General features: G+C 49.0%; 1 protein-coding gene across 4 annotated transcripts in view; it reads left to right on the forward strand.

Annotated features, from left to right (window-relative positions):
• OCRL (OCRL inositol polyphosphate-5-phosphatase) overlaps nt 1-26,028 on the forward strand; it is a 60,798-nt gene extending 34,770 nt beyond the window's left edge. Inside the window, exons 15-24 of one of the 4 annotated variants that reach the window (XM_075539517.1) lie at nt 775-910; nt 7,653-7,763; nt 8,288-8,453; nt 8,703-8,938; nt 17,794-17,817; nt 20,907-21,023; nt 22,095-22,179; nt 22,667-22,794; nt 23,390-23,501; nt 23,768-26,028. In XM_075539517.1, coding sequence (XP_075395632.1) covers nt 775-910; nt 7,653-7,763; nt 8,288-8,453; nt 8,703-8,938; nt 17,794-17,817; nt 20,907-21,023; nt 22,095-22,179; nt 22,667-22,794; nt 23,390-23,501; nt 23,768-23,892 — 1,240 coding nt within the window. In that variant the 3' untranslated portion in view covers nt 23,893-26,028. The remainder of the gene's footprint in view (nt 1-774; nt 911-7,652; nt 7,764-8,287; nt 8,454-8,702; nt 8,939-17,793; nt 17,818-20,906; nt 21,024-22,094; nt 22,180-22,666; nt 22,795-23,389; nt 23,502-23,767) is intronic. The other 3 variants (XM_075539518.1, XM_075539520.1, XM_075539519.1) reach the window with 3 other exon arrangements.
• The last annotated feature ends 495 nt before the right edge of the window (nt 26,029-26,523 follow it).

A 26,523-nucleotide genomic window follows, 5' to 3' on the forward strand; every position in this document is an offset into this window, starting at 1 on the left:
TTCTCAACACAGACTCCATCCAGGTCTGTACACTTCTGCAGGCAGTGGTTCTGTTTCTCTAGCCCTTCCCTGAAGAAGTCTGCATCCTGCGAGTTACACTCCATCCAAAGCGGCCGTCTCGGCATCCTCGAGGGGCTCAAATTGGGCTCCTTCTAAATAGTTGAGTTTGGGCAGCAAAAAGCAGTTGGACGGATAAGGTCCGGGCTGTGGGGCAGTTGGGGTAAGGTTTCCCCAAGGGGTTCTCCGCGGACAGCCCTTGCTGCCCTCCAAGAATGCACAGGCATGTTATGTTGGGGGTAGAGGGGGGATTCTTCAGCAAAACTTGCCTGGCTTTTTTTCTCACCAGTGAAGTTTTCCATTGTGTTGAAACTTCTGAACAAGCCCATCAGATTGCCCTGTGTCATGGAGAAAATCTATCAAGAGGACCCCTTTTGGAATCCTCAGAACAGTTCCCATAACCTTCTGAGCTAACCTCTCTTCCCTGAACGTAACTGACCCAGCAGCTCCCCTTGGAAACCACTGTTCTGATCGGACCTTTGTGGTTGAAGGCACCCAAACGAGGCAAAACCACGTGTATGACTGAGACAGCCTGCCTGCATGTGGTGTTTGGAATAAACTCATGTAACTGTGTGCTAGATCCCCAGTAGCATGCTTTGTAATCTTCCCTTGGTCTGACAGGAGGGTCTGACCAAGGCCTGAGCCACTGTGCAGGGCTATCACCTTGTTGTGTGGTCTGACCCATGTCCTGTGTCTAACTCATTTCTGTGTTCGTAGTGGAAAATGTCGGGTTCCAGCCTGGTGTGACCGAATTCTTTGGAGAGGAGCAAACGTTAACCAACTGCATTACCGAAGTCACATGGAACTGAAAACCAGTGACCACAAGCCTGTTAGCGCTCTCTTCCATATTGGGGTAAAAGCTTGTTTGTTCATTCATTCGTTTTCATGCTAAGTATCTGTTCTTAGAGCCTGGTGTAGTCTCACCAAAAAGCAGTAATTCAGTGAGCCAAAGGGTTTCCATAACCAAATAATCCCTTGCAGCACTGAGAAGTTAGGGCCTTCGGCCCTCCCAAATACTCACCAGGCCTCTTGTTGAGGCCCTCCCTTCTTAGATTGTTCAACCTGCTGAAGTCCTTCTGCGTAAGGAAGACGAGCGGGCGGCTAGGTTGGAACGCATAGGTTCTCAAACTGATTTGGTCTACCCGCCCCCTTTTTCAGAAAAAAAAATTATACCCAGCACCCCCAGCGATGAAAAATGTTTGTATTACAGCCCACACCCCATGAAAAAGTGTGAGTGTCTGCTTTTGCAGCTCCCCTGGATCCTTCCAGTCCTCCCCAGTGGGTTTGAGAAACAAAGGATGCTTCTTAAAGCTGGCGCCTAGCAGTATAGTGGTTATGCGTTAGGCTGTGAGCTGTAAGGTCTGCAGTTTGGAAACACCAGCTGCGCAGTTGGAAAAAGACAGGGCTTTCCATTCCCACAGTTAGTCTCAGAAACTCAGAGGCACAGTTAGACCCTGTCTTATAGGGTGTCTGTGAGTCAGCATCGCCTTGATGGCAATGAGTTTTGTTTTGTTTTCTTAGACTGGTAGTAAGGAGGAGCGGCTGAGAGGATGAGGAGGGGAGAGTGAACAGAGCAGGAATAAAGACTCAGACTGGTGTGTGTCCAAATACAACCAGGTGTTTGTCATCACCATGAGAGCCTTGGAGTCTTTTCATCAGGAGCACAGGGGTCCCCCTTCCCCCCTTTTTCTGATCTCTTGCATCCTAGGCAGGGTTAATGTCCAAATATTTTATTTCTGTGTCTCTATTGGCAAACTTGATTGTTTCCCATTGCATTTTCTACTGGTGTGCTACCAGGACCCAGGGCCTCACCGCTAACCTTCCTGGGCTAGTGTATTGCAGCCAGCGTGGCAAACCAGCTTCTCTCTTAGGTATCTTCTGGACCTGAGGGCAAGTAGCCTGGCAGAATTGGTGGCATGTATGCAGCACTGCATAGGGTGGGATTTATAATCACACTGCTTGGATTTCAGTCCCATCTTGGCCACTGTAAAATCGGGCCACCGGCGGTACCCACTTCAGAGGGTGGCAGAGTTCCAGTGGGTGAAGAGTATGGTAGAGTCTACATGTTACCGCTGGCTGCTGAGACAGATGCGACCAGCATGCTGGGTTGTCCTGCTCCTGTTTTCAAAAGGAATAACTGGAGAACTTTGCCTTGAAGTAAAACATGCATTCTTGGCCTCAAGAAGAGGTTTTGAGTTTAGCAAGTGTCCGGACTTGACTCTTGCCCATTTTGAAATGCGTGACTCATAGCAGTGTTCCTCCAGTGGCTACCAGTGTGCCAGGCCAGGTACTCTGCTAGGCAGTCTGCGGGCATCTCATGCACGTCTTCCAACAGCACTGCGCATTAAGCGCTGCCCGTGTAACAGGCAAGTGACTGGGGAGGTGGCACATTTCAATGAACTTGGAGAGCATTCAGCTGGATTCAGAGCTGCGATTCAGAGCTGAAGTCTGTCTAACTCGCAGGCCGGGGCTCTTTCCATACCAGCCCATGATACCTCTAGAGTTCCAGAGCACATCCCAGCTCAATATGTCATCGGATGGTTCTTTCCGTGCAGGCCTCAGCAAATTGCAGCTCGAGAGCCGTATGCGGCTCTTGCAGTACATACATGTGACTCTGAAGTAAAATGGGAAACGAAAATAAAGCTATCGTAGTTTCTTCTTTCTAAAAATCATTTTATTAGGGACTCATACAACTCTTATCACAATCCATGCATACATCAATTATGTAAAGCACATTTGTACATTCATTGCCCTCATCATTCTCAAAACATTTGCTCTCCACCTCAGTCCCTGCTATCAGCTTCTCGTTTTTCCCCCACCCTCCCCGCTCCCCCTGCCCTCATGAACCCTTGATAATTGATAAATTATTGTTTTGTCTTATCTTGCACTGTCCGACGTCACCCTTCACCCACTTTTATGTTGAAGGATAATATTCAGATAATGGGGATATCATTTGCTTTTAAAAATATATTTATGGTTCTCGAATACTTTTAAATTGTGAGGGACAGGATTTGGCTCTTCTGGCTCAAAAGTTGGCTGCCCCCTGTTTTAGCTCACTGCCTTTCTAGTTTGCATTTGTGGGCTTGGAGCCCCGAGGACTCAGTGGTTCAACACTCAGCTGCCACCTGAAAGAGAGTCTTGGCCACCCTGCGGGACAGGTCTGTCCTGGTCCACAGGGTCACTGTGAGGCAGAGTGGACTCGATGGCAGTGGGTTAAGGCTTTGGTATTTGGTAGGCTGCTCTATTTTTATTTGAATTTTCTTAATCCATTTTTTAAAAGTCTTTGATACCTTTACCCCCCCCCCTTTTGGGTTGTAAATGAGGTAGAAGGGTCATCATTTTGGGTTATCAGCTTGGTACTAAACAGTTCAAACCTCTCCCCAAAAGTTTGCCCTTCATTCACTCCTTAGTTCCTATTCTCCGTTTCTTGGGCTGCTTAATTCATTTTCCAAAGGAGCTCTCTCCCCATACACTGACCTTTTTGGTTTTATTAGCTTTGCTTGACTTTTGGGACTCAAGAACTTTTCCTGTTCCGAATCTTGGACTAGTTTTTTTCCCTTTTTTATTAAATCATTTTATCGGGGGGTTTGTACAACTCTTACCACAATCCATACATGCATCTATTGTGTAAAGCGCATTTGTACATTTGTTGTCATCATCATTCTCAAAACATTTGTTTTCTACTTCAGCCCTTGATATCAGCTCCTCATTTTCCCCTCCTTCCCCGCTCCCCCCTCCCTCATGAGCCCTTGATAATTTATAAATTATCATTATTTTCTCATCTCCTGTACTGTCTGACGTCTCCCCTCACTTTTCTGTTGTCTATCCCCCAGGGAGGAGGTTATATGTAGATCCTTATAATTGGTTCCCCCTTTCTATCCCATCCTCGCTCTACCCTCTGGAATCATCACTCCAACCACTGGTCCTGAAGGGATCATCTGTCCTGGATTCCCTGTGTTTCCAGTTGCTATCTGTACCAGTGTACATCCTCTGGTCTAGCCAGACTTGTAAGGTAGAACTGGGATCATGATAGTGGGGTGGGGGTGGGGAAACATTTAGGAACTAGAGGAAAGTTGTATGTTTCATCGTTGCTACGCTGAACCCTGACTGGCTTATCTCCTCCACGTGACCCTTCTGTGAGGAGGTGTCCAGTTGCCAGAAATGGACTTTGGGTCTCCACTGTGCACTCCCCCTCATTCACAATGGTATGTTTTTTGGCATCAAAGGACTAGTTCTAAATACTTCATCCAGGTGAGGAGGAGCCCTGATGGCATGGCGGCTCTGTACTCACCTGCTAACCACAAGGCCAGCAGTTCAAACCCATTAGCCTTTCCATGCACACGAAAGAGGAGGCCATCTGCTCCTCCACAGCTTTACAGCCTCGGAGACACTGTGAGTTGGAATCTACTCACTGGCAGTGGCTGTTCACCTGAGGGGGGCTTCCACAATTTCGTAGAACTCCTGTCCTTTGATTCCTCACCTGTTGAGCTCAGCAGAATCTCCCAGCACTTCCAGTCAGATCTCTTTGAAACTGGCACGTTTCCTGCGTTACTTTGGATATCTTTGGTAAAGGCCACCCTTTTTGTTTATAAGAATTTTCATATCACACAAGAATTGAAAACTACTTTTTTTTCTAAAATTAAAAAAGTTTTTTAGCAAACTACAGAGAGGGCTGAAGTTCTTTCATGCATGCTTGTTCTGGTCCCGACTCCCATGTAAGTGACTTCTCCCCCTGGTCCCCAGCCACCCCGATGACCCAGGATGTGGTTTTCTAGACCAGCGCTGTGTCGTGGGGCATTCTGGGATGCTGGGCATGTTCTGCAAGTGCTTTCACCAAGACACTGCTAGCCGAGGGCTTGGTGTTGAGTGCTGGGCGTGTGGCTTATGTGCCACGTGTGACTAGCAGCTATGGGACAGAGCATTCGGAACCTCTGCGGGTACATTTCTGTTTTCAATCCTAATTGTGTTCCAGCTTCATTGTGTAAGGAGTAGGCCAGACTTAGTGGCATAGTGGTTATGCTTGGGCTGTGATCTGCAAGGTCAGCTGTTTGAAACCAGCAGCAGCTCCGAGAGAGAAAGAGCTTTCTACTCCCATAAATAATTAACAGTGGCAACATATGTACAAGTGTGCTTAATACAATTGAATGATGGGTTGTCATAAGATTTGTAAGAGCCCTCCAATAAAATGATTATAACAATAATATATATTTTTTAATTGAAGTATCGGGAAACTCACAGAGGCAGTTTTACCCTGCCCTGTAGGGTCGCTGTGAGTTGAATCCCCTCGACAACAGTGAGTAGGGTTTTGTGTTTTATCCTTGTCTGGCGAGGCTGCATCATCTGGTGAGGTTGGGTGACGCGTATTTTTTCCTCCCTTCTCACTGTGCCACCATCTGGGTTTGGGATCTTTGGTTGGACAGTGATTTGGGGCATTTCACCACGGTGGGCCCTGGTAACTGTTGCCAAAGGCCCCAAGTGCTCAGTGGCCGATTGATTTCAGACAGCGTGCTGTGGGCTGGCTAGGCAGAAGGTGAGCTAGTGTCCACTGGCCTGCCCTTAGAAATATGGCCAGCTGCCACTCTTCTCAAAATATGATGGACCGGAATTGAGTAGAGAGCTTTCACAGATGCAGATGTGTGGGCCCTAGCCAGGGAGGTGGTGATGAGCTAGCCCAGGAATCTGCATTGCCAAGCCATCACTGCGGCGATTTTGTTGCTGGCAGTCCAGAGAGCACACTGATATGTTGGCCAATGTCTTGTACTGGAGGTCTACAGAGCACCTTTGCTGCTAACTGTAGCAATGAATAAGTTAGTTGATCGTTTTCTGTCTCGATGTTTGTACCCAGCAAACCAAAACATTTACTGCCACTCATAGCGACCTTTATAGGACAGGGTAGAATTGCCCCTGTGAGTTTCGGAGGCTGCAGCTTTTTCTAGGAGTCGAAATCCCCGACTTTCTTCTACAGGATACCTGGTGGTTTTGAAATACTGAGGCTGTACTTAGCAGCCCAACGTGGAAGCCCGGTGCCACCAAGGCTCCTCCGCACCAGCAGAAGGACAGTAGTAAGCTTTGCTATGAAAATAAAATGGCATCTGACACACACTGTTTTGAACTCAAAGATGATGAGATTATGTAAAAAATATATAACACATATTCTTGGCCAGAATCCATCTTCCCTTTATATGACATGTATGCACGCCCCGTGACACTGAAGTGCTTGCCTGATCCTCGGTTCTCTTGAAGGTACTGTTCAAAACTGTCAGAACCTCCCCATCTTTGAGGTGTTTAGCTCAGTTTCAATGTTGTTCAGGCACTCTACGGTGGCTGTGGGAGAAATGTTGGGCTGCTTATCCTCAGATCGTTGGTTCTAACCCACCGGCCACTCTGCAAGAGCAGACTGAGGCTGCCTGTTCTTGTAAAGAGTCATTCCTCTCAGACACCTAAGGTAGGACCGCTGTTGACCAGCATCGGGTTGATGGCAGTGGGTTTGCGGTTTGGGTTCTCCATTTCCTTTAGCACCTCTGCAGCAGACGTTCATCGTTGTTTCTGTCTGTTTTTCTTTCTTTTTTGTTTTTTGGACATGGAGGTTTGTGGCATTTTCTATTGTAAAAAGAAACTAGTCTCTCAATCATTTTAAGGGCGCTAACCTCGTTCACTCTTGGCATTAATTTGTACGTTTCCATAATGAAAAGCAGCAACGACATCAGGAGACTGAAACTTGCGGGGTCCTTCAGGAGGCAGAGTTTGTGATCTTTCAGAGGTCAAGATATGGTGTGTGTGCTGGTCAACAGGAGTCTGTTCTAGTCCAGGACATTAAGAAGAGCCCTGCTGGCATAGTGAGTTACCACGTTGGGCTGCTAACACAAAGTCAGCAGTTTGAAACCACTGGGTGCTTCTTTGGAGAAAGATGGGGCTTTCTACTCTCATCAAGATTTATAGCTTTGGAAACCCAGAGAGACCTAATCTGTAGGGTTCTGATAAGTTGGCATCGACTCATTGGCAGTAAGTTTGGTTTGGGGAAGGCATTAGGTAGGTATCAACTGTTTTCTGACATGGACTCCGTTTACCCGTGTATCTTTGTCATTGTAGAATCTGAGTATGGATAGGATGATGCCCGGAGTTGGGCATAGCAGGCTAAATCCTTGAGTTCTATTTTCTTCCATGCCCTAAATGTGGGAATTTGTTCTGGGCACGAAGTCATTTTCACCACAGCCGGCACACACTCAGTCATGGAACCAACAGTTTGTATTGCACCGCTTCTCGACAGAGAGCGTTAACCTCTCCAGGCTGATGAATCTTCGCCACCTTTAATTTAAAGCGCGCTTCTCCGTTGCTCAGTTTAATTTATGGTGGCCTTAGTGACCTTGAAAAACTTGTTCAAGGAACCTTGGGAACCTTGTGGAAATAAAACTGGGAGCGCATCAGAATAAAATGAGGGCCTGTTTGCTTTCTGGTATCAGGCAGTGCTGGAGAATGTGGCTGGTGCCGCAGCTTCTTTGAAGTGACTACTCTCACAGCCGGTTTTGTTCACTCATTCCAAAGGGCAGTGAGCTAAGAACGTGTCCGACTGCAAAGAAGGGTTGCTTTCCTTGCAGGTGAAGGTTGTGGATGAGCGGAGGTATCGGAAAGTCTTTGAAGATAGTGTGCGCTTCATGGACCGGATGGAAAATGACTTCCTTCCTTCATTAGAGCTCAGCCGGAGAGAGGTGAGTCCAGCTCTCCGTGCCCCCGCCCCCCCCCCCCGAGCTGCTGCCCTTTGTGGTTAGCACCAAGAAAAGCATTGGGCTTAGGGGGCGGTAAGCAAGCGTGGGCCTTGGCGCAAACCCCAGTCCTCTCAGTGCTACCCTGTCCTCCTCCGGCCAAAGGGGTATTGGTTCGGGTTCCCCGAGCTCATCCACGTAAGGCTCTCAGCGCTTGCCCACCACCTAGTAAGTCCTGGGATGGGGGCTGCTCTTCCTTAATATTTTAAGAGCTGCTGGTTAGTTCCTACCTCTGGCCATTGGAACTGGGCCACACGAGCAGGAGCCAGAACCAAGAGAAGTAGCCAGAGCCTCGTAGCCCCTGCTCCAGCAGAGTGGGCATGCTAGTTTCTGGAAGTGGGTGATACAACGCTGGTGTTGCACCTGGTGAATTCGGACCATGCCCCTTAGTCGTATTCCCCATGGAGGAAATCCTGCTACTGCCTGCCCCCACTAGTCATGCATGTTTGTGTCTGTCTGTTATTCCCCAGTTTGTGTTTGAAAATGTGAAGTTTCGGCAACTACAAAAGGAGAAGTTCCAGATCAGCAACAACGGACAGGTTCCCTGCCATTTTTCTTTCATCCCCAAACTTAATGACACCCAGTACTGCAAGCCATGGCTTCGGGCTGAACCCTTTGAGGGCTACTTGGAGCCAAGTGAGTGCCTCCCTCGCCGTTGTATCTGCCTTGATTTTTATACCAGTTCTTCCTGCCCTCCCTGTCCCCACCCATAGTCCCACTTCTCCTTTGCTAACCCCGTCTGTCCTTCTATTTGTGATGCCTCCACACTGCCTCTTTCCTGGGGTTTGTTTTCCAGGCCACTTTTTCTTGGCTTCTCATGTCTCCCTGTTGTCGCTTTTCCGCTGGCAGTGTCTCCGTCCTCATGTGCCATCTCTTCTATTTCAGATGAGACAGTAGACATTTCCCTCGATGTGTATGTTAGCAAAGATTCCGTGACCATCTTGAACTCTGGGGAAGATAAGATTGAAGATATTCTTGTCCTGCACCTGGATCGAGGCAAAGACTACTTCTTGACCATCAGTGGAAATTACCTCCCAAGCTGCTTTGGCACTTCCTTAGAGGCCCTGTGCCGGATGAAACGACCGATCCGAGAAGTCCCTGTAACCAAACTCATCGACTTGGTAAGATGCTTTCGAAGACATACCCTTCCTTCCAATCATGCCTATTCTCACCATACTTAAGTGATTTCCCCATTGCCTGTTCGATAGTCTCCAGGGTTATGGGGTAGTCACTGAGCATGTTACTTTACTGCTTAGAAGGCAAGGGAACAAGTGCTCTATGGCTGACTTGGGTCAAGATTCTAAGACTTTTCGACCCACTGAGGAAAAATACAAGTTCCCTTTCTCACAGAGAAAATGCTTATTTTTGAAAGCTCATCATACTTTCTAGGAGCCTTGGAGGTGCTGTTAGGTTTAGCATAGGATTGCCAACCACACATTGAGCACTTTAAACCGACCCGCTGAGAGCCTTGACAGAAAGACAAGGCTGTGTGCTCCTGGAAAGACTGCCTGTATAGGGTTGGGAGGAGTTTGGATCAACTTGATGGCCGTGGGGTTTTGTTTGTGTTTGGTTTCAGGTTGTCAGTTCGCTTTTGTGTAGCTTCTTAGCACGCGCGTGAGGTACAGTCATGGGAGCAGGAGGTATTAGCCCCCTTGAACATAGTCTCCAAGAAAACAGAAACACGAACCGACCCCTCATCCAAAAAGTCGATGCCAACACGATTGACCTAGTTTGTGCTTCTCAGTCCGGTATGCCCCACTGTCACGCATTCATGTCTAATCAGCATGAGCCTTGGTAGCTTCCTGTGATGGGTACTCTTATCGTGCAGTGAGTAGTTGCCACTTGGGGGACACCGCATCTGAAGCCCCAGGGTGTCCCTGGGGTTGCTTATTACAAGTAATGGTGTTTGTCCCTGCGCACAACAGAATTGGAATCTCAGGGTGAAGAATCTGCCATTTCTTAGCATCCCAGATGATTAGAATGTGCATTGACATTCGATGTTCATTGGATGTGACTGGTTTAAGAAAGGAAAGAAGCAGGCCTACCCCACCGTCCAGCCCAGCACTGGTTTCGGTGTCTTAATAGGGGCAGTGTATTCAGTTGTATTCTGGACCATGAGTGGATTTAGGATAAGGCCATCCTTCGAAAGGCAAAGCTGGTTGGACCTGCGTGCAGACTTTTTCAGGCTCTAAAAGTAGATTCATGATCTTTTCCGCAGAGCAAACTGGGCCACGTGCCCTCTAATCAGTGTGCGAGCTCTTCTCCGGGCCTTGCCCTGAGTCAATGATTGGCTGGTGGGGGAGGGTTAGCCCGCTGGCTGGCTGGAGTGTGAGTTCTCCAGTTGCCATGGCATTGTCAACAGTGACTCAGAGAGCAGCTTGCAACCCTGGCGTCTAGCCCTGGCCTTCTTTCTTGGAATTCTCTTGTTTCCCTAGAGCTTCCTGACCAAACGCTCTCTTACCTCAGGCTGAGAGAGAACTGTTTGCTTCAGAAATGCCGATCCTGCCATTCTGCCATTTCTGCTGAAGACTTGTTTTTCTCTTTTATGACCACACTCCTGCCTTTCCACTCCTGCCTCGTCCTTTAGAAAAGCCAGCAATCTCAACAGTGGAGCTGTTTTTCCTTTTTTCCGACTCACTTCCTTCTGTCCCAGCTTTTAATTTTGTCAACTTTTCTTTATGAAAAACGCCAAATATGGAGGGGGGAGGACAGTAAACACCCACCTTATGAACTTATATACGCTTACACGTTTTGTTTTTTTGTTGTTGTTGTTTCCTTTGAAATCCAGTGGTCCTATCATGTCCCGTGGCCACAAACCACTTCAGCCTGCATGTCTTAAAACAACTCCTTTATAGTTGTCTGTATTATAGTTATATAAACAAAAAAGAACTCATTGCCATCAAGCCGATTCTGACGCACAGCAACCTTATAGAGGCTAGAACCGCCTCTGGGAGTTTCCGAGGCTGTAACTCTTTATAGGAGCAGAACGTCTCGTCTTTCTCCCAAGGAATGGCTGCTGGTTTCAAACTGTGGACCTTGCGGATCATAACCCAACATGTAACCACTCCACCACCAGGGCTCTTACTTATTATAACCAAGAAAACAAGCAGTAATTCTGTGTCTTCCATTCTTCCGTTTATATTCACAGTTCTTCAAGAACTTCTTATTACAACATTTGAAAAGCCACCGTCCAGGCTGGGTTCCTGCATCCCGCTGGGCTGGCTTTTCTTTTACAACATTGGCTTGTTGTGAGTCCAGAGCATGGGTCCTGTCCAGGGCACATTCTTTGGATTGATGGTTTCCTTTTAGTGTTGCTTTTTTATATAACTTTATCACTTTATGCTCCTTCGTCCCCACCTGTTTCACAGGAACTAGATTTCAGAATTATTGTTTAGTACAATTGGGAGAGACCCGATAACACCCTTGGCCGTAGTTTCCCCAGATTCATTCTGGACACATTTAGGAGGCTCAATTAAGCAGCACACATTTCTGTGTTGTTGTTGGTAATGTGCTCTCAGGGCATCCAGCCACATTTGCCTGTGAGGATGAAGTAGCCAAAGTCAAGTTCATGCCTCTGGAACCAAGTACTTACTTTCTATTGGTGGACCACTGATACCTGCCCCTTTTAACAGGGAGCAGATGGCTGAGTTCCTTCCCAATTGTATGTGTGTGGTCATGGTTTCTTCTTTTAAAGGTGTTCTTTCATAGAATTCAAGGTTCTGGTTCCTTGTGCAGTCTGTTCCAGTGCAGTGCTATTTAATTCCTTATCTTGTTAGTGACGTGTTCCCTATCCTAGTCCAGCTCAGTACATGAGAACTCCGAAGGTTATCTAGATCTAATTCTCACTACTTTCCCAACCTAGCTCCACTTGATGTTGGCCTTCTGAAGTGCTTTCCAAAGGGTCATGCTTGTTTATGAGTCTTTCACCTGAAGCATCTTTCACATTCCGTAAGGTGATGGATGCAAATAATCATCAGTCTGTGTCCCTTTTGGTCTTACTGCCTCTCACCTGCTTGTGGAGCTGGAGCAAAGCTCAGGGCCTGTGTTTGAGAAGGATTCCTGGGCCACTTCCTCTTCCTCCCCAATACAGAAAGAAATACCTGGCTGCCGTGCATCCCGTTCATTCTCCCACCCTCCTTAGGGACCATGCCTGTGGCCAATGTCTAAGACTCCTAGAACAACTTGCATCAACCCCAGCACGAAGCAGAGGGAGAGCGACCATCGGCAATGATCTTGCTCCTCCTCCAGAACTGAGACATCATTTTTGTTGTTATATTAAGTAAATAGCATCTACTCATCAACACTTTTGCTTTCCCTGTTGAAAACAAAACATTAAATGTGGGTTCCTGTGAATTGGTGGCGATAGACGTATACTTGTAAGATGTGCAATGTGGCTGAATTCTCAACTGGGGTTCCCGGGGAGTTGGCTTCCTGTCCAGGGTGTTGAGTCAGTTTTTGGTCAAGCCCGTTGCAATGAGTGCTATGGAGCGTGCAGTTTGTATAACAGAGTTCTGTGTTATTTACTCAAGCCTGCCTGTGCTCTAAACGCTTATTGACTGACCAGCTGATCTCTGTAAAGCGCAATCTCAGAATCAGCCTAGGTTAGCTTTAATGTGATGCATACAGCATTACCATGACTAGAAATGATAAGTTCAGCACCCAAGCCTACTCTGGAGTTGAAAAATGATTTGCGGAGAGTCAAGAAAGTCATTTGAGTCAGGTCCAAGAGAGCAAGGAATTTGCCTACGCTCCTCGGGTGAGCGGGCTCTTCCGGGCATCAGGGGCATCTTGAATAATGGCGAAAGTCAAAAGGTGATGCCGAGCAAAAAGTCCATTTTCTCTGGGAAGAGGGAGGATCGAGGAGAAACATGTGGGAAGCTGGGTAGCGTTGAATGGGAGCAAGTGATAGCGAGCAATGACATCAGCAGATGGCCAGAGTCCACTTGAGCTGTAGGACATGTAGCCTAGGGGCCAGCAAGACTTTGAGACAGAAGAGCCCATCCTGTCCCTTATAATTTAAAGATGATTCGAGATTCAGAAAAATATTTTTACAAACAAATGAATTCACCATTATCTGAATGTCATTGAAATTTTTTCAGTTTTACTTCAGAGCCACATGTACATACTGAAAGAGCCACATAGGACTCACGACCTGCAGTTTGTGGATCTAGAGCCAGCAGAAGGCTTTGGGTGAGCAGTAGGTGGTCCGCAATCACACACATTCAGGCATTGCTTTTAGAATGGGAAGGTGACCAGGCTTGAATGAGCTGGATCTGCTTATGGGACTATGCATGTAAAGACAACATTGGGAAAAAATGCAAGACAGGGTGGAGAATGTATATACTCGGGGACATGCCTTTTGGGAGAACCAAATACCACACATATGGAATAGCATCATTGGATGGAGTTCACTCCTGCGTGTTTACTTTTCATACCAACCTTAACAACTCATCCTGTATGCCATTTGGTGTCTAATCTGCGTTCCTTAATCTGCAGTGAAACTCCTAACCCTCTTCAGAATCTCAGCCTCCATTCAGCATTTGGCTGTTGGACTCTCAGTGCTTCAGTCATGATTGCAGCGTGCATTTGGGACAGAGCAAACCCTGCATGGATTTGCTCTGTAAATCTGCAGAGTGGAGGGTGTTTGGGGAGGGGCGAATGAGTTGCATGGCATTTGGAGGGGCTTTCCACTCTTGTGAAGAGTTACGGTCTCAGAAAGCCCGCAGGCAGCTCTACCCCATCCTACGAGCTTGCTCTGAGTTGTCGACTCGATGGCAGTGAGATTATGCTTATCTCTCTGCCTACACCCAAAGAACAGACACCTAAGGCCAACCTGCTGCCCGTCACCAGGAGAGTCTCAGCCCTGTGAAGTCTTCTTTCCGTTGACTCTTGTGTCCATTCATTTTTCAAAATAGTCTTTTCCCGTTTCTAGTTATGGTGCTTACTCCCTCCGGCTTGACCTACCCCAATAGCCTTCTCCTGATTCCCTTTGCCTCTCGCACTCTACAATCCTTCCGTGTTTCCCATTCAGGGTGGGCAGCTTGATCTTTCTAGAACATTGCTCTAGATGGAACCCATCACTTAGTGGTTTGCATGGAGACTAGTCCCCTCACTTGCTGAATCCAGCCTCAATTCCAGAAGCTGTTTGGCTCCAGTATCGCTATTCAGATTCATCGCCCACTATCCTTGTCCACATCCCCAATGCTCCCCTCAAGTCATGTGCCTCACTTGACCCCATAGTTTACCTTCTCTGTGCCTTGGCTTGGAATGGCCCCCAGTCATCTCTACCCTGTCAGAGTTTGTAACATGTTTTGTTTTTCACAGTTTTATTGGCACATGATGCACATATCATACAATTCAGTAGTTCAGTCACATCTACAACTGTACAGTCATTATCACAATCAATTTTGGAATATTTTCTTCTTTCTTGTAGTCCTTGACTCCCCATTTCCCCCCACCTCCTCTGCAACACCCCCAAGAAACCATGGATCCAGTGACTGCCTCTACAGATACACCTATCCTGGGTTTCTACACTGGGAAACATACACGACAGTTAACAACAATAACAAAATAAAATTGAGAAAAACTTCAATATAAAAGAAAGCAGAAAATACTAAAATGATAGATCCAATGATAAGGTTTCAAATTTTAACCTAAGTATATCTGTCTTAATCCACTTTCCAATGCTCCCGGCATGATCGCAAGATCATTCACATCCCTGCTCTGTGTTCACCTGAGGCCTAATCCATGTGTACTTTACCTTCACCTTTTTTTTCCACACTGAAACAACTTTTAAATGGGTCGTAAGCAAGATCAAATAAGGTGTTCCATTTAATCTCACTATACTATAATGGTCTCTACAGTGCTCTCTGTCTGAGTCTCATAACAAGGCTATTTCCATCCCTCGGCTATGGTCAGAGGGCTTCACTGGAAGGACCTGTGGCTCTTAAGGGTCAGTTAGGTCGCAGTTCCCTGGTGAAACCTCCCCTGACAGCAGTGACTAAAAGCCGTGTTCTGCCTGATTGCTGTGCTCCCCCACACATACACATATACATACACACCATCGAGTGGGAATTTGTATTTTGTGACAATTATGACAACATAAAACTAGAAATGTGGGGCTTCCTCCATGACTCAGTTACCAGAAGGGGCCAGGCAGGGCCCTTGTGCTTTTCCTGCATGCATTCTCCTTGTTTCTCTTTCTGTCTGCCACCCCTCCCCCACCAATAAAGGTATTTAGCCTGGTGCCACCTTATTCCTGGCAGATGTTCAAAGAAAGCTTTGAGAGCCTAGTTTGACAAGTTTACGTAAAAAAACTGCCTTGTTTACACAACATATGTCATCCATTCCTGGGTAGAAAAACAGAGAACCTTGTTAGACATGGGCAGGTTCTCCAATTGTCAACAGCAGTCCCCAACTTCACAGCAGCTGCTTCAACTAGATGGCATGCAGAATTCATTTTCACGTTAAAAAGTAATTGCACTACAATCTTAGAACGATTGAATACTTCCCAGCACAGAATTATTCTGAGTACCGTTTAATTGGATCTCCTATGTGGCATGTAAAAGGCAAGGAAGTACGTGGGCACAAAGGCAGTGGTGAGAAATACTGATAAAGCCCGAGAGTCGACAGGCATTTATGAGCAGTACCCAGGTAACTATGTAAGCTGGCCAGGTGTGGGATGGCATAAGTGTACACCTATAAGCATATATAGGTTTGGCAGAAGGTATTTCCACGTATGTGTTTGTATGGACTGCAAACATATACAGGTATACAGTAGAATACACAGGGAAAAATTATGCCAACCTTTTAACCATAATCAAACCTCATGAAGGATTGAATCATTAGGCATGAAGGCTGTGGACCATGGTCTTGAGGGACATCTACGCCTACTGGCATACCGTAGTCCATAAAGGCAATATTTCTACTTTGGTGAGTAGCAACTGGACATCTTAAAAGCACGTGAGCAGCCATCAAAGGCACAACCATCGGTCCCCTGCCATCTGGAACAAAGAAGAGCAAAGAAAAGCAAAGATGCAGGAGACAGTAGAGCCCAAAGGCTAATGGGGCCACACAAAGCACAGCCTTCACTAACCTGAGACCCGAAGAAGCAGATGGGGCCTGGCTACCACTAACAACCACTTTGCCCGCGTCAAAAGAGAAGGTCTTGGCCAGGGAGCAAAACATAGAACGGAATTCAGAATTATAAACAAGACCAGACATTCTGGCGTGACAGAGACTGGAGCCACCAGAACTCTGGCCAGTAGACACCCTTCCAACCTGGAACCGAACCTACTTCCGGTGATCATCTTTCAGCCAAACAATAGACAGACCTGGAAAGCTCCAGGCAGGAACGCTACCCCTAGTACAATCAGTAGGACGACACCAAAAGGGCAGCATCTGCCCCCAAACAAAGTTCAGGAGGTGGGGAACGGGGGTAATAGAAGCAAACTCGGAACTTTGTGTATAATTTTTCGGTAAACCTAAAGCTAAAAAGTATTTCGGAGAGAGGGAATAAGTAAGGACACAAAAGCTTGTGTAAGTCATAACGTATCCAGTAATACTGAAACTCCCAGCGCGCATTCAACTTCACAACTTACAATGTCCAAGAACAATACCTACTCCCCAGCCCGGCGTTTCCAACGGTACCATCGGGATTTCTCTTGCTACCCTCTGAAAGGGTGACTGTGATGCGTATGGGAGTTCTCCGTGGCCTCTAATGGGACTGATAGGATGCCAGTTAGCAGTGGCTTGGAGGGCAGGAGTGCAGGCACCCTCCCTGGTGGGTGTACCCACCCCCACCCCCCTTGGTTTTAGGCTGCCTCCCTGTCCCAATGAGGGAAATATGTTTGCCTCTGATGAGAGCTAAAGAAGCAGAGGCTCTAGGAGGTTTTTAATAACTTGCCTAAAGTCTACAAAATTAACAATAGGCAGAATTAAGGTTTGGCATCCTGGCGTGTAAAACACCTGCACTCTTTCCAGAACCCTGCAGCCTTGAAATGAGGGCTTCGGGCTGCCTTGAACTTGTTACAGAGAGGAATAACTTCTGAACACTGTCCCCTGCCTCTGTGTCCAGGCAGCTATTGCCTTGTCCTTTTTTGAGTTGTCTAAGGGAGCAGCTGAAGATGGGCTGTGGAGGCCGTCAGACCACAGATTCTGATTCTGATTCTGCCACTTCTTACCTGATTGGAAGTGTGATTTTGAGTCAAGTCTGTTGTTCCCCCTGACAAATGGAACAAACGGCAACATCACGTACACATGCCAGTCAGGTTGTCACTGTCTGCGAGCGCGCTACCCCGCTCCTGATACACGACAGTGGTCGTTATTGTTGCCGTTGTTGTTTTTGATCAGAATAACACAAAAGACAGAGGAGGATGAAGAGGTGCCTTCTTCCCTCCCCCCTGCTCGATAGATGGGGCTTCTGGTCATCAAAGGTCTGCCACAAAATTCTGTGCATTTCAGAGGGTGATCTAAAAGGGGGGTGGGGGCGCTAAAGGCCTTTGAGGAGGGATCTGGCCATGGGGCAATGGAAAGGAGCCTGGGATGCACCCAGGGGGCTAGCTAGGGTGGGCAGAATGGCAGTGGAGGGGACAGAACAGACCATCTCCTTCCCTGTGGCCACATCCAGATCTCTCATGGTCATGGCCTTAGGATAAGAGACAGGGGGACACAGCAGAGAAAAATGCAGTGGGGTCTGTGGGCTTTGGGGTAGGCCAGCCAGCAGCTGCCACAGGGCATAAAGGTCTAAGACCTTTCTCAGAGAAAAAGCACACACATTAACAGTGCACTCTGCTCTCTGAAGGCATCATGGATTGGGAGACCGTAAAGCAGTTTACAACCTATGTGGCTAGTACGTGTGTGTGCGCACGCGAGCGCACGTGCGTGTGGGCACTAATAGTGCTGTTGCTAATTTCTGTGAATTAATCCTGTCGTTTTCTGTCTGTAAATGACTTTCTTTTCCCTGCTCTGCTCTCAGGAAGAAGACAGCTTCCTAGAAAAGGTAATGCAGGCCCTTGGTGGCATTGCGAATTCCCCTGTGCTTGATTAACACTTAATGGGCACCGGAGGGTAAGCCTGGGGCTGCCTATGACAAGGTCAGCGGTTCAGACACACGAGCCACTCTATGGGAGAAAGGGGAGGCTGTTCACTTTCTTGCAGATGGACAGCCTCAGAAACCCTAACTAGGGCCACTAGGAGTCAGAAGCAACTCTATGGCAGTGGGGTTGGTTGGGGGTGGTCCCTGAAATGTGTCCTACCAGCTATATCTGCATTTGGGATACACTCTGGATGTTCCCTGCACAGGCCAAGCCATTGAGGTTCAGTCCATTGAGGGAGCTGAGAGTATGGCCGGTGGGACTGAGTGGGGCCAGGAGGGCTTCTGGGCCACACAGCAGAGCCCCAGGAAATGGGCAAACCATGCTAAGGTCATGCTGCTCCAGATAGCACGAGGGGGGTGGAGGGGGGCTGGAGCCTTGGGCAGCTGGCAGGGAGGTGAGGGGCAGGCTCATAGCAGCAGCCACACCACCCCATCCAGTGGAGCTCTGAGTTCACTGCGGTTTGAACATTTTGACATGGGGGCGGCACGCTGCTGTTCCTGAGCTTTCGCTATTAGGACTAGAGTGACACGGGGTTTTGTCGAGGGAAGAAACGTTTTAGACTCAGGATCATCATGTGGATTTTTTTCTTCCAGTCTTCTTGCATGCACATGAGCTCTTCACTCAACCTCGATACATGTGTGCGGTTTCCCAGCCTCACAGGGGACTTTGCACAGGGAGCAGACAGGGGGGGATCTAAGCGACTGACACCTTAGTCACCTTGTTACACCCCTGATGTGAGACTGCGCTGCTCCTCAGAGTGTCCCCGGGAAGAGCTGCCCACAGCCTATCTGTGCACCTTGGCCAGTGCCTGGTGTGGCTCTGATCCCCTAGTACAGGACCCGTTCCACTTGGCTGTCACACTGGCTCCCAAGCCATGAACCAGGGCTGAAGAATGTAGACATGGTGAGTGTGGAGGCACCAGCTATAACACATGTTGTGTTGAGTCCCCAAAGTTCACAGGGTGCCTCCTAGGACAAGATTGGGGCAAGGACGTCACCGGGATGCCCAGGGCAGGAAAGCAGCTCAGGGATGAGCCCTGGATAGATGTTCTGGCAACTCAAGGGAAGATGAGTCAAGGGACGGAATCCCCAGGGATGGCAGCCAGGCAGGCAGCTGAATGTAAGCGTTTTAAACACTTGCCAATTAGGCATGCTCCCTTTTTTCTGCGTCCCCCCCCCCCACCAAAGACACTGGAGTGTATTAAGGGTATTGGGCCCTCCTTGGGACCCACTAGGTCAAAAGGAAGTCCGTACTCTGCTGGTGTCTGGGTTAGCAACAGGCTGCTCCTATTCTTTCCCTAAAAGCTACACAGCTGAGTGTCACAGGTGGGATTAACAGACTCCCCAGTGGTGTGCTGGAATTTTCAAAAGTTTATACGATACTGGATTTTGAACTTGGAGGGAGGAGGGTGGGGGAGATAGAGAAATTTGGTCCCGGTTTTCACCATTCAGAAGGTACCTTTTAACCGAATTCAGACACCTTTGACTATAGAAACATACAGGTGAAAGTGCTCAGCTGCCAACCTCAAAGTCCGCAGTTTCAACCCAGCAGTGCTTTTCAGGAGAGAACATGGCAGCCTGCTTCCATAAAGCTGCACAGCCTTGGCAACCTCATGGGGCTGTTCTGCTCTGTCCTAAAGGGCGAGTTGCTGTGAGGTAGAATTGACCCACCCCTATGAAATGGCATGACGATGACTGTATAAACCCAATCCTCGGAAAGGATGGACCTTATTCCCCTCCCTCATTAGTTGTGGTTTTATATATATATATATATATATATATATATATATATAATCATTCCATATTTCAATCACATCAAGTAGAATGTTCAATTGCTACCAGTTTCTAAACATTCTTTTTCTCCATGGACTCCTTGACATTGTCTCCCTTTTACACCCACTCACCACATCCACTGTGCTCCCCTCCCTCAAACCCCTTAGTCTACTTGCTGTCCCTGTAGGTTCCATTCAGGGTTTCATATACCGAAAAATGGAAAAAGCACACACCAGCTGTAAGAGGGCGACTTCCATTGACACGACACCTCTGAGATCCACTCTATTATGACCAAAATCCAAGCAATACAAACCAAAACTGTAGACCATTTGGAAAGCAAATCTGGTCCAGCCCGTCTCATAGGTCCCCAAGCATCCATTTATAATTGTTATTGGAGGTTCTTACAGCTCTTACAATCCATCCATTGTGTCAAACACATTTGTACTTATGTTGCCATCAACCTTTCCAAAACATTGTCTTTCTACTTGAGCCCTTGGTATCAGCTCATGTTCCCCTCCTTCCCCCTATTTTAATTCAAAGATTTTATTGGGGGCTCTTGCAGCTCTTAAAATCCACACGTCCACTGTATCTCCTTACGCTCCCATTTCCTTAGTAACTGCCCGATGTGGGCTACTTGAATTTTCCCCCTTCTCTCAGAGGGACTTCCAAGAGAGGAGAAAAGGGGGTGGACAGGGTAAGCGCTACTAATACGCACTCCGGCCCTAGACGTTTCCTGGGCTTTCTGGCACTCAGTGTGCTGGTTTAGGAGTGTTTTGTGGCTGATGCACCCAGGTGGAGGGCTTGCCCTTTCTTCCTGACCAAAGGATGGCATCTAAGTCCAAAGGGACAAGAGAGAGATTGACAGCCAGGCTGGAAAGAAAAACCAGAAGTACAGAAACCCCTCAATCTTGACCCTGCTGTCTAAAAGCACCGTGCTGACCATTGTCATTTCTGTGTGGGGCCCACTCTGGCAGTGTCGCTGGCGCACTGGTCCAGTGTCCGTGAGTACGTCCACATGGTAACAAACCCACATGAAGGGCCTCCAGTTCAGAAGCATTTTGGCAAGGTCCTTGAACTATGAGGATCACTGGAATACTCGCTGCCCAGGCTCGCCCCCAAGTGAGGGGGGGGGGGGAAGATTACGCTATGCTGGGACCCACATAAGTTACACACACAGGCCTTTCCTGAGACCTCTTTGATAATCCCTTTTCATCCACTAGGAGAAATCTCTTCTGCAGATGGTTCCCTTGGATGAAGGTACCAGTGAGCGACCCCTCCAGGTCCCCAAGGAGATCTGGCTTCTAGTGAATCACTTATTTAAACACGCCTGCCACCAGGTGAGTGCTGGTGGTGTAGGTGACAGCACAGAGGTTCAACCAGCTCAGCAGAAACCCAGTGACAGCGCCGGGGCTAGAATTGAGACCCTGTGGGGAGTAGTGGGTTGCAAGGTGGGGTGCTAACCGCAAGGTTGGTAGTACGAATCCACCACATGCTCTACAGGAGAGAGAAAAGCCTTTCCGTTCCTCTTCAAGATTTACAGCCTTCAGAGCCCCCGGGGGGGGAGGCAGTTCTGTCCCATCCTGTAGTGTCATTGCAAGTTGGAACCAACTTGAGAGCAGGGAGTTGTTTTCTGGAGATTTTTGTACCTTTGGGCACTCTGGGTCCAGATCTGTGGAACCCACTGTACCTTCTAGGTGGGCATTGAAGACTTTAAAGTCCAAAGCGGACTTCAAACTATATAATTTCTGTGATTTGGTCCGCCTTCCCCCACCCCCCTCATCATACTCCCCACAGGGAAGAAATACCCAGGGATCAAGTAGAAAAGGAAATTTTTTTTCTTATTCAGTGAAGAGTAATATCGCTTGAAAGTAAGGCTCACCCTGAATGTGCCAGGCCTCCTTCCCCAGCCTTGAGTAGGATCTGTTTGATGTATACAGATTCCTTGCAAGGAGCCCGGGTGATACCATGCTTCAGCCCTGGGCTGCTGTCAGGTCAGCAGTTTGAAAGCACCAGCCACTCCGAGGGAGAAAGATGAGGCCTTTTACTCCCATAAAGAGTGACAGTCTTAAAACCCCACAGGGGCAGTTCTGCCCTGCCTCCTCATGTGGCTAGGAGTCGGCACCAACTTGATGGTGACAAGTTTGGGTTGGAGGATATATCGTTTGGGTTGGGAGGTATGTAGTTTGCAGGGTATATGGTTTGGACTATGCCTTGTTACTTGTCAAGTGGCTAGAACTCATTTCCTGGTCGGTACCCCTGCCCTAACTGGTAGAGGATAACCCCTTGGAAGAGAGAATTAATTGTCTGGGCTGAAATCAGACTTCACACAGATTTTGGAGATTTGGGATGGCCGTTTTTCCGATGCCGCCCTGGCCCTGGTGAACACCTTGTTCTCACCCCTTCTTTAGGAGGACCTGTTCCAGACCCCGGGAATGCAGGAGGAATTGCAGCAGATCATCGAGTGCCTGGATACCAGCATTCCCGAGGCAATCCGTATCCTTTCCAGCACAGCTCGCTTTTGCCTGGGTTTCACATCTCCGTTGCTCTGGTTTGATTGTCTTTCGCTCAAGGTCGGGGTTGTCGACCTCTCTTCTTTGCATCACACGCTCAGTCAAGGCAATCAAGAAGTAGGAAGCAACGTGCCTTTCTCCAGGAAGGACACACGGCCCACATAGCCGAGGACAGGGCCAAGGCTACAGAGAGCCCTGGCAGCGAGTTTGTAGGACAGAGCCAGTGTGAAGGGAGCCTTCTGCAGGCACAAGGAGGGAAAATGGAGTGGAAAGATAATGGAAGGCCTCTGGTAAGCTTCCTGCCTCTGAAGTTGGGCCAGACCTCCTCAGAGCATGATGGAGTCTGTAACCACTCCAGAGGGGTCCGAGTGCAAGAGAAAAGCCACTCGGAGTAGGAGGAAGGGGTGGCCAGGCCCACGTGCCACCACCTTTTCACTGGCATGCCTTTCCCTTGACTCTGGCCCACCCAGCTGGCAGCAACCACTCCGTGGCTGAAGCCCTGCTCATCTTCCTGGAGGCACTGCCGGAGCCAGTCATCTGCTATGAGCTGTATCAGCGATGCCTCGACTCAGCCCACGAGCCCCGGGTCTGCCGGCAGGTGGGCTTCATTCATCACCCCACTGCCACTGCCACTGCCACCGCCACCACCCCCAATCTAAGGGGGCCTGGGGCAGGTCTTCTCTTTTCCCCATCCCACTCCCCCAAACTGGTATACAAAGCCAGATGAGCTTCCAGCTCCTGGGTGGGTGGGTCTGCATCTGAGCCCTGTACAGGCGAGGAACAAGTGTTTCCTATTAGATTGACTACCTGTCCTGGTGGTCTCTTCCCATGTTCAGGAAGCCTCCTGGCATGGAGTCCGCCCCTGTGGCTGGGGCGATGGGTGCAGCAGACTGCGCGGGCCACTCAGGCAGGCTGGATGTTGCGCCATTTTTGGTCTCCATGTTACATAACTCCTGAAATAATTTTGGTGCTTAATGGTCGAAAATGCCTAAAACTTCCATTTGGTCTACAAAACGCAGGCCCCCGCGGACCTACTTGTGAGGCAGGGTGTGCGTGTGAGCGTGTGAGGGCCCCAAGGCCTGGTGAGGGGGTGGTCCTTTGGCAGGTGTCATAAATCCTAGGGGCGCCCCTCGGTTCCTCTGACTCCCTGCTATCCCCTCTCATCCCCATTTCCTACCCGCCTCTTCAAACAGGTCATTTCGCAGCTGCCAAGATGCCATCGAAATGTGTTCCGCTACTTGATGGCATTCCTTCGAGAACTCCTAAAATTCTCCGAGTACAACAATGTCAGCGCCAACATGATCGGTAAGGTGATGACTGGGGGGCCGGGGAAGGTGAGGGGCGTACTGGCCAAGGGTGGATGCTGCCAAGTGGGTGCCATATCATAGCTACTTGGTATGGCCAGAGCAGAACATCGCTCTGTGGTCTCCTCACGGGTGTTCACCGTTTGCACCGATGAGGGACTCCACCAATGTGATCACTCCCCTCCTGCTGCCCTTGTCCCTGTCTCTGAAGTGTTGCTCCCGAAGTGTCTGATCAGGACTTTCCCCCTTTGCCATCTCTCTCTCTAGCTACCCTCTTCACCAGCCTTCTCCTAAGGCCTCCTCCCAACCTTATGACCAGACAGCCTCCAAGCGACCGCCAGCGTGCCATCCAGTTCCTGCTGGGGTTCCTGCTGGGGAGCGACGAAGACTAATTCTCCTCTTCTTCCGGTTCACCAAGATTCCAGAGCTGGAAGAACTTGGGCTCCCGGTTTTTCCAGACGGGGTGAAAAGCCATGTCACGCGCAGGGTCTGCTGCAGAGGGCTCAGGCTGTGGGCATGGAAAGGTTTTTGTTAATGATGCAAAAGGATGCACGTGTCCTCACCCTCCCTGTGCCCCTTTGCCACAGCCAACCCAGCACACTCCTTCTAGACTTTGAATGCCAAGCCAAAGTTACTATATCTCGGTGTTTTTGTGTTTTCTCCTTATAAGGCCAAGAGCTCTGTATTTTGCACTCTTTCTTAGGGATGTGCTTGTTGCCCTCCAACTCCATTGTCAGGATCACCTTTGGTGCATTGAGATGTCTCCCCACCCCCAGGTGCACAAGCTAGCTGTAGCTCAGACTTGTCTGTAATTCTTCATCTGAAGCACTTTGGCCCGCCGTCCCACCTCACTCCTTTGCACCCCGCTAGTATTGTTACTTTGAAGGACATCTGGGTTAGGCTAGTGACAACTAGGGTGTCTCCCAGCACTGAGTTTGCTGCCTCGATGAGGTCATTCCATGCCTTTCTGGTTTCTGCTACAGGGGCGTCTCCTTGTCCGTTCAATTGGCCTTTGTGTTGACCGGCACTAGGTGGAGCCATAGCCTCTTGTCTCTGATCCCACTACGTAGCATAAGTGCAGAGACAATGAGAACTTCCCACTGATAGAAAATGACAAGCGGAACGGAGGCCTTTTGAGTATGTCACACGGGGGAGACTAGTCATGTCTGACAGGGCTGGCTTCCTCCTCGCCCTTTCCTGCCCCTCTCCAGAACGTAGAGCCTGGGTGTCCACAGAACCCACCTCCAGTGAGGATCCACCTTGTCCCGGCGTGAGCATCTGCACGCCAACTTGTCTACAGCTACTGCTCCTCCGCAGCAGGGGGGTTGAGGGTGGCCATACCCATCCCCTCAGAGTCTCATGAAGGAGCAGGGGTCAGGGGTCGCTCTCACCCTCAGCAGAGTTGGCTCTGAGCGTGACAGCCCGCTCCTACCATGAAAGGATTTGCAGGCTGCCCTGGAGTCCCATAGCCACCTTGTCCAGCACTGTGGTAACAGATGGAGGACAAGAAGCACCGTAGCTCTCCTACCTGAGACACCCCTCGGGGCTCTGTATCGAGTCCAGCTTGGCAGGGGGTTAGGGTCGGCCTTTACGAAAGAAGATAGTCCCTGAGGGCCAGTAAATAAGCCACTGGTCACAGACGGCACACAGCTGCCCGAGACGACGGGTGTCCTCTGATGGACTTAGTCATTACCAGTTTACAGTCAACCCAAGGAGCACTTTGGGCAGGCTCTGGGCATAATCACAGGCATGGGTTCCCCTACAGATGGGTGGGGGTGGGTAGTTCCCACTGAGGGCCAACTCATGCAGTGTCTATGTTCATGCAATCTTCTACCTGGAAGTTAGGGAAACCGGACTTGTTATTGGCTGTCAAATTCCTGGCCATGTGATGAGTCTAGGCCGGGGAGTTGAACTTAGTTCACGGACAACTGCAATCAGAACAGCGTTGTCATCGGCACTAGGCCAGCAAGTTAGCAGGAGAGGCAGATGATAGGTCAAGTTAGAGACACCATGACAGAAGGGAGCCTCTCTGGAGACCTGAGGCTTGCTGGCCAGGATACTGCCGGCCCAGGGTCTCCGAAGGCCTACGGGCAGGGCCGGCAGGGGGCCATGTGCAGCTGCCCACCCCCTTTGTGCATGAAAAGCACTATGCTGCTTTACTGCCTCCTCTTCCTGCCGGTCTCTGGCTGAGGGATGTCTACGTGCGGGGCTTCTAGACAAGCTCCAGGTGGGAGAGACCAGAAACAGCAGGACCCCAACCTCACATCCCTAAGTCACTGCCAGGGGTTCGGCCAGAGCAACTCCTGCCAGCAGGCCGAGAAGGACACTGTGCTGGTTGCAATCCTAGGGATGAAGTCACCTCCCCACCCTCCCTCTTCCTCTTATCAGATTCTTCTCCTGTGACTGTTCTGTTGTCCCCACCTGTCTTGGTCACTAAGCAGAGCTGCTAGTGGAATCCTGTATTTCGTGTCACCTTTTTTTATTATAATTTATTGCCATTTTCTGAATAAATATATGTTGTGTGGAAAGTGTGCCCCTGGTAAGGAAGAAGTCGATCGGACGCTCTTGTCACTGGGTCTCTCTCACAGCAGCCCCGTCGGCCGGCGAGCTGCTTCCAACAAAGTGGACAGCCGTGGAAGCCATCGGGGCAGGTCTCGGCCCTACAGGCTCACCGTGAGGTGAAAGGGACTTGCTGGCAGTGAGCTGGGATTTTTAGAGATGGGAAAGAAGCCATGCGTTTTTCACACCCCATAAAGAAACTATATCCTGTCAGAGGAAAAGAGATTCCCCCAGCCCTCAGTAGTGTTACTGGCATATAAGTCACATTTCATACAATAGTTCAATCACATCAAGGAGAGTTGTACATTCATCACCATGATCAGTTTTACAGCAGTTTCTTCAACACTGTACTTGTTGTTAGTTCCCCATTTCCCCCCAACCTCCCCAGCCACACTCCTCCCAAGGAACCATGACTCCAGTTATTGTCACTGGAGATTTACCTATCCTGGTTTTCATATGCAGAA

The sequence above is a fragment of the Tenrec ecaudatus genome, chromosome X (genome assembly GCF_050624435.1).
Source record: "Tenrec ecaudatus isolate mTenEca1 chromosome X, mTenEca1.hap1, whole genome shotgun sequence".
Taxonomy (NCBI): Eukaryota; Metazoa; Chordata; class Mammalia; order Afrosoricida; family Tenrecidae; genus Tenrec; species Tenrec ecaudatus.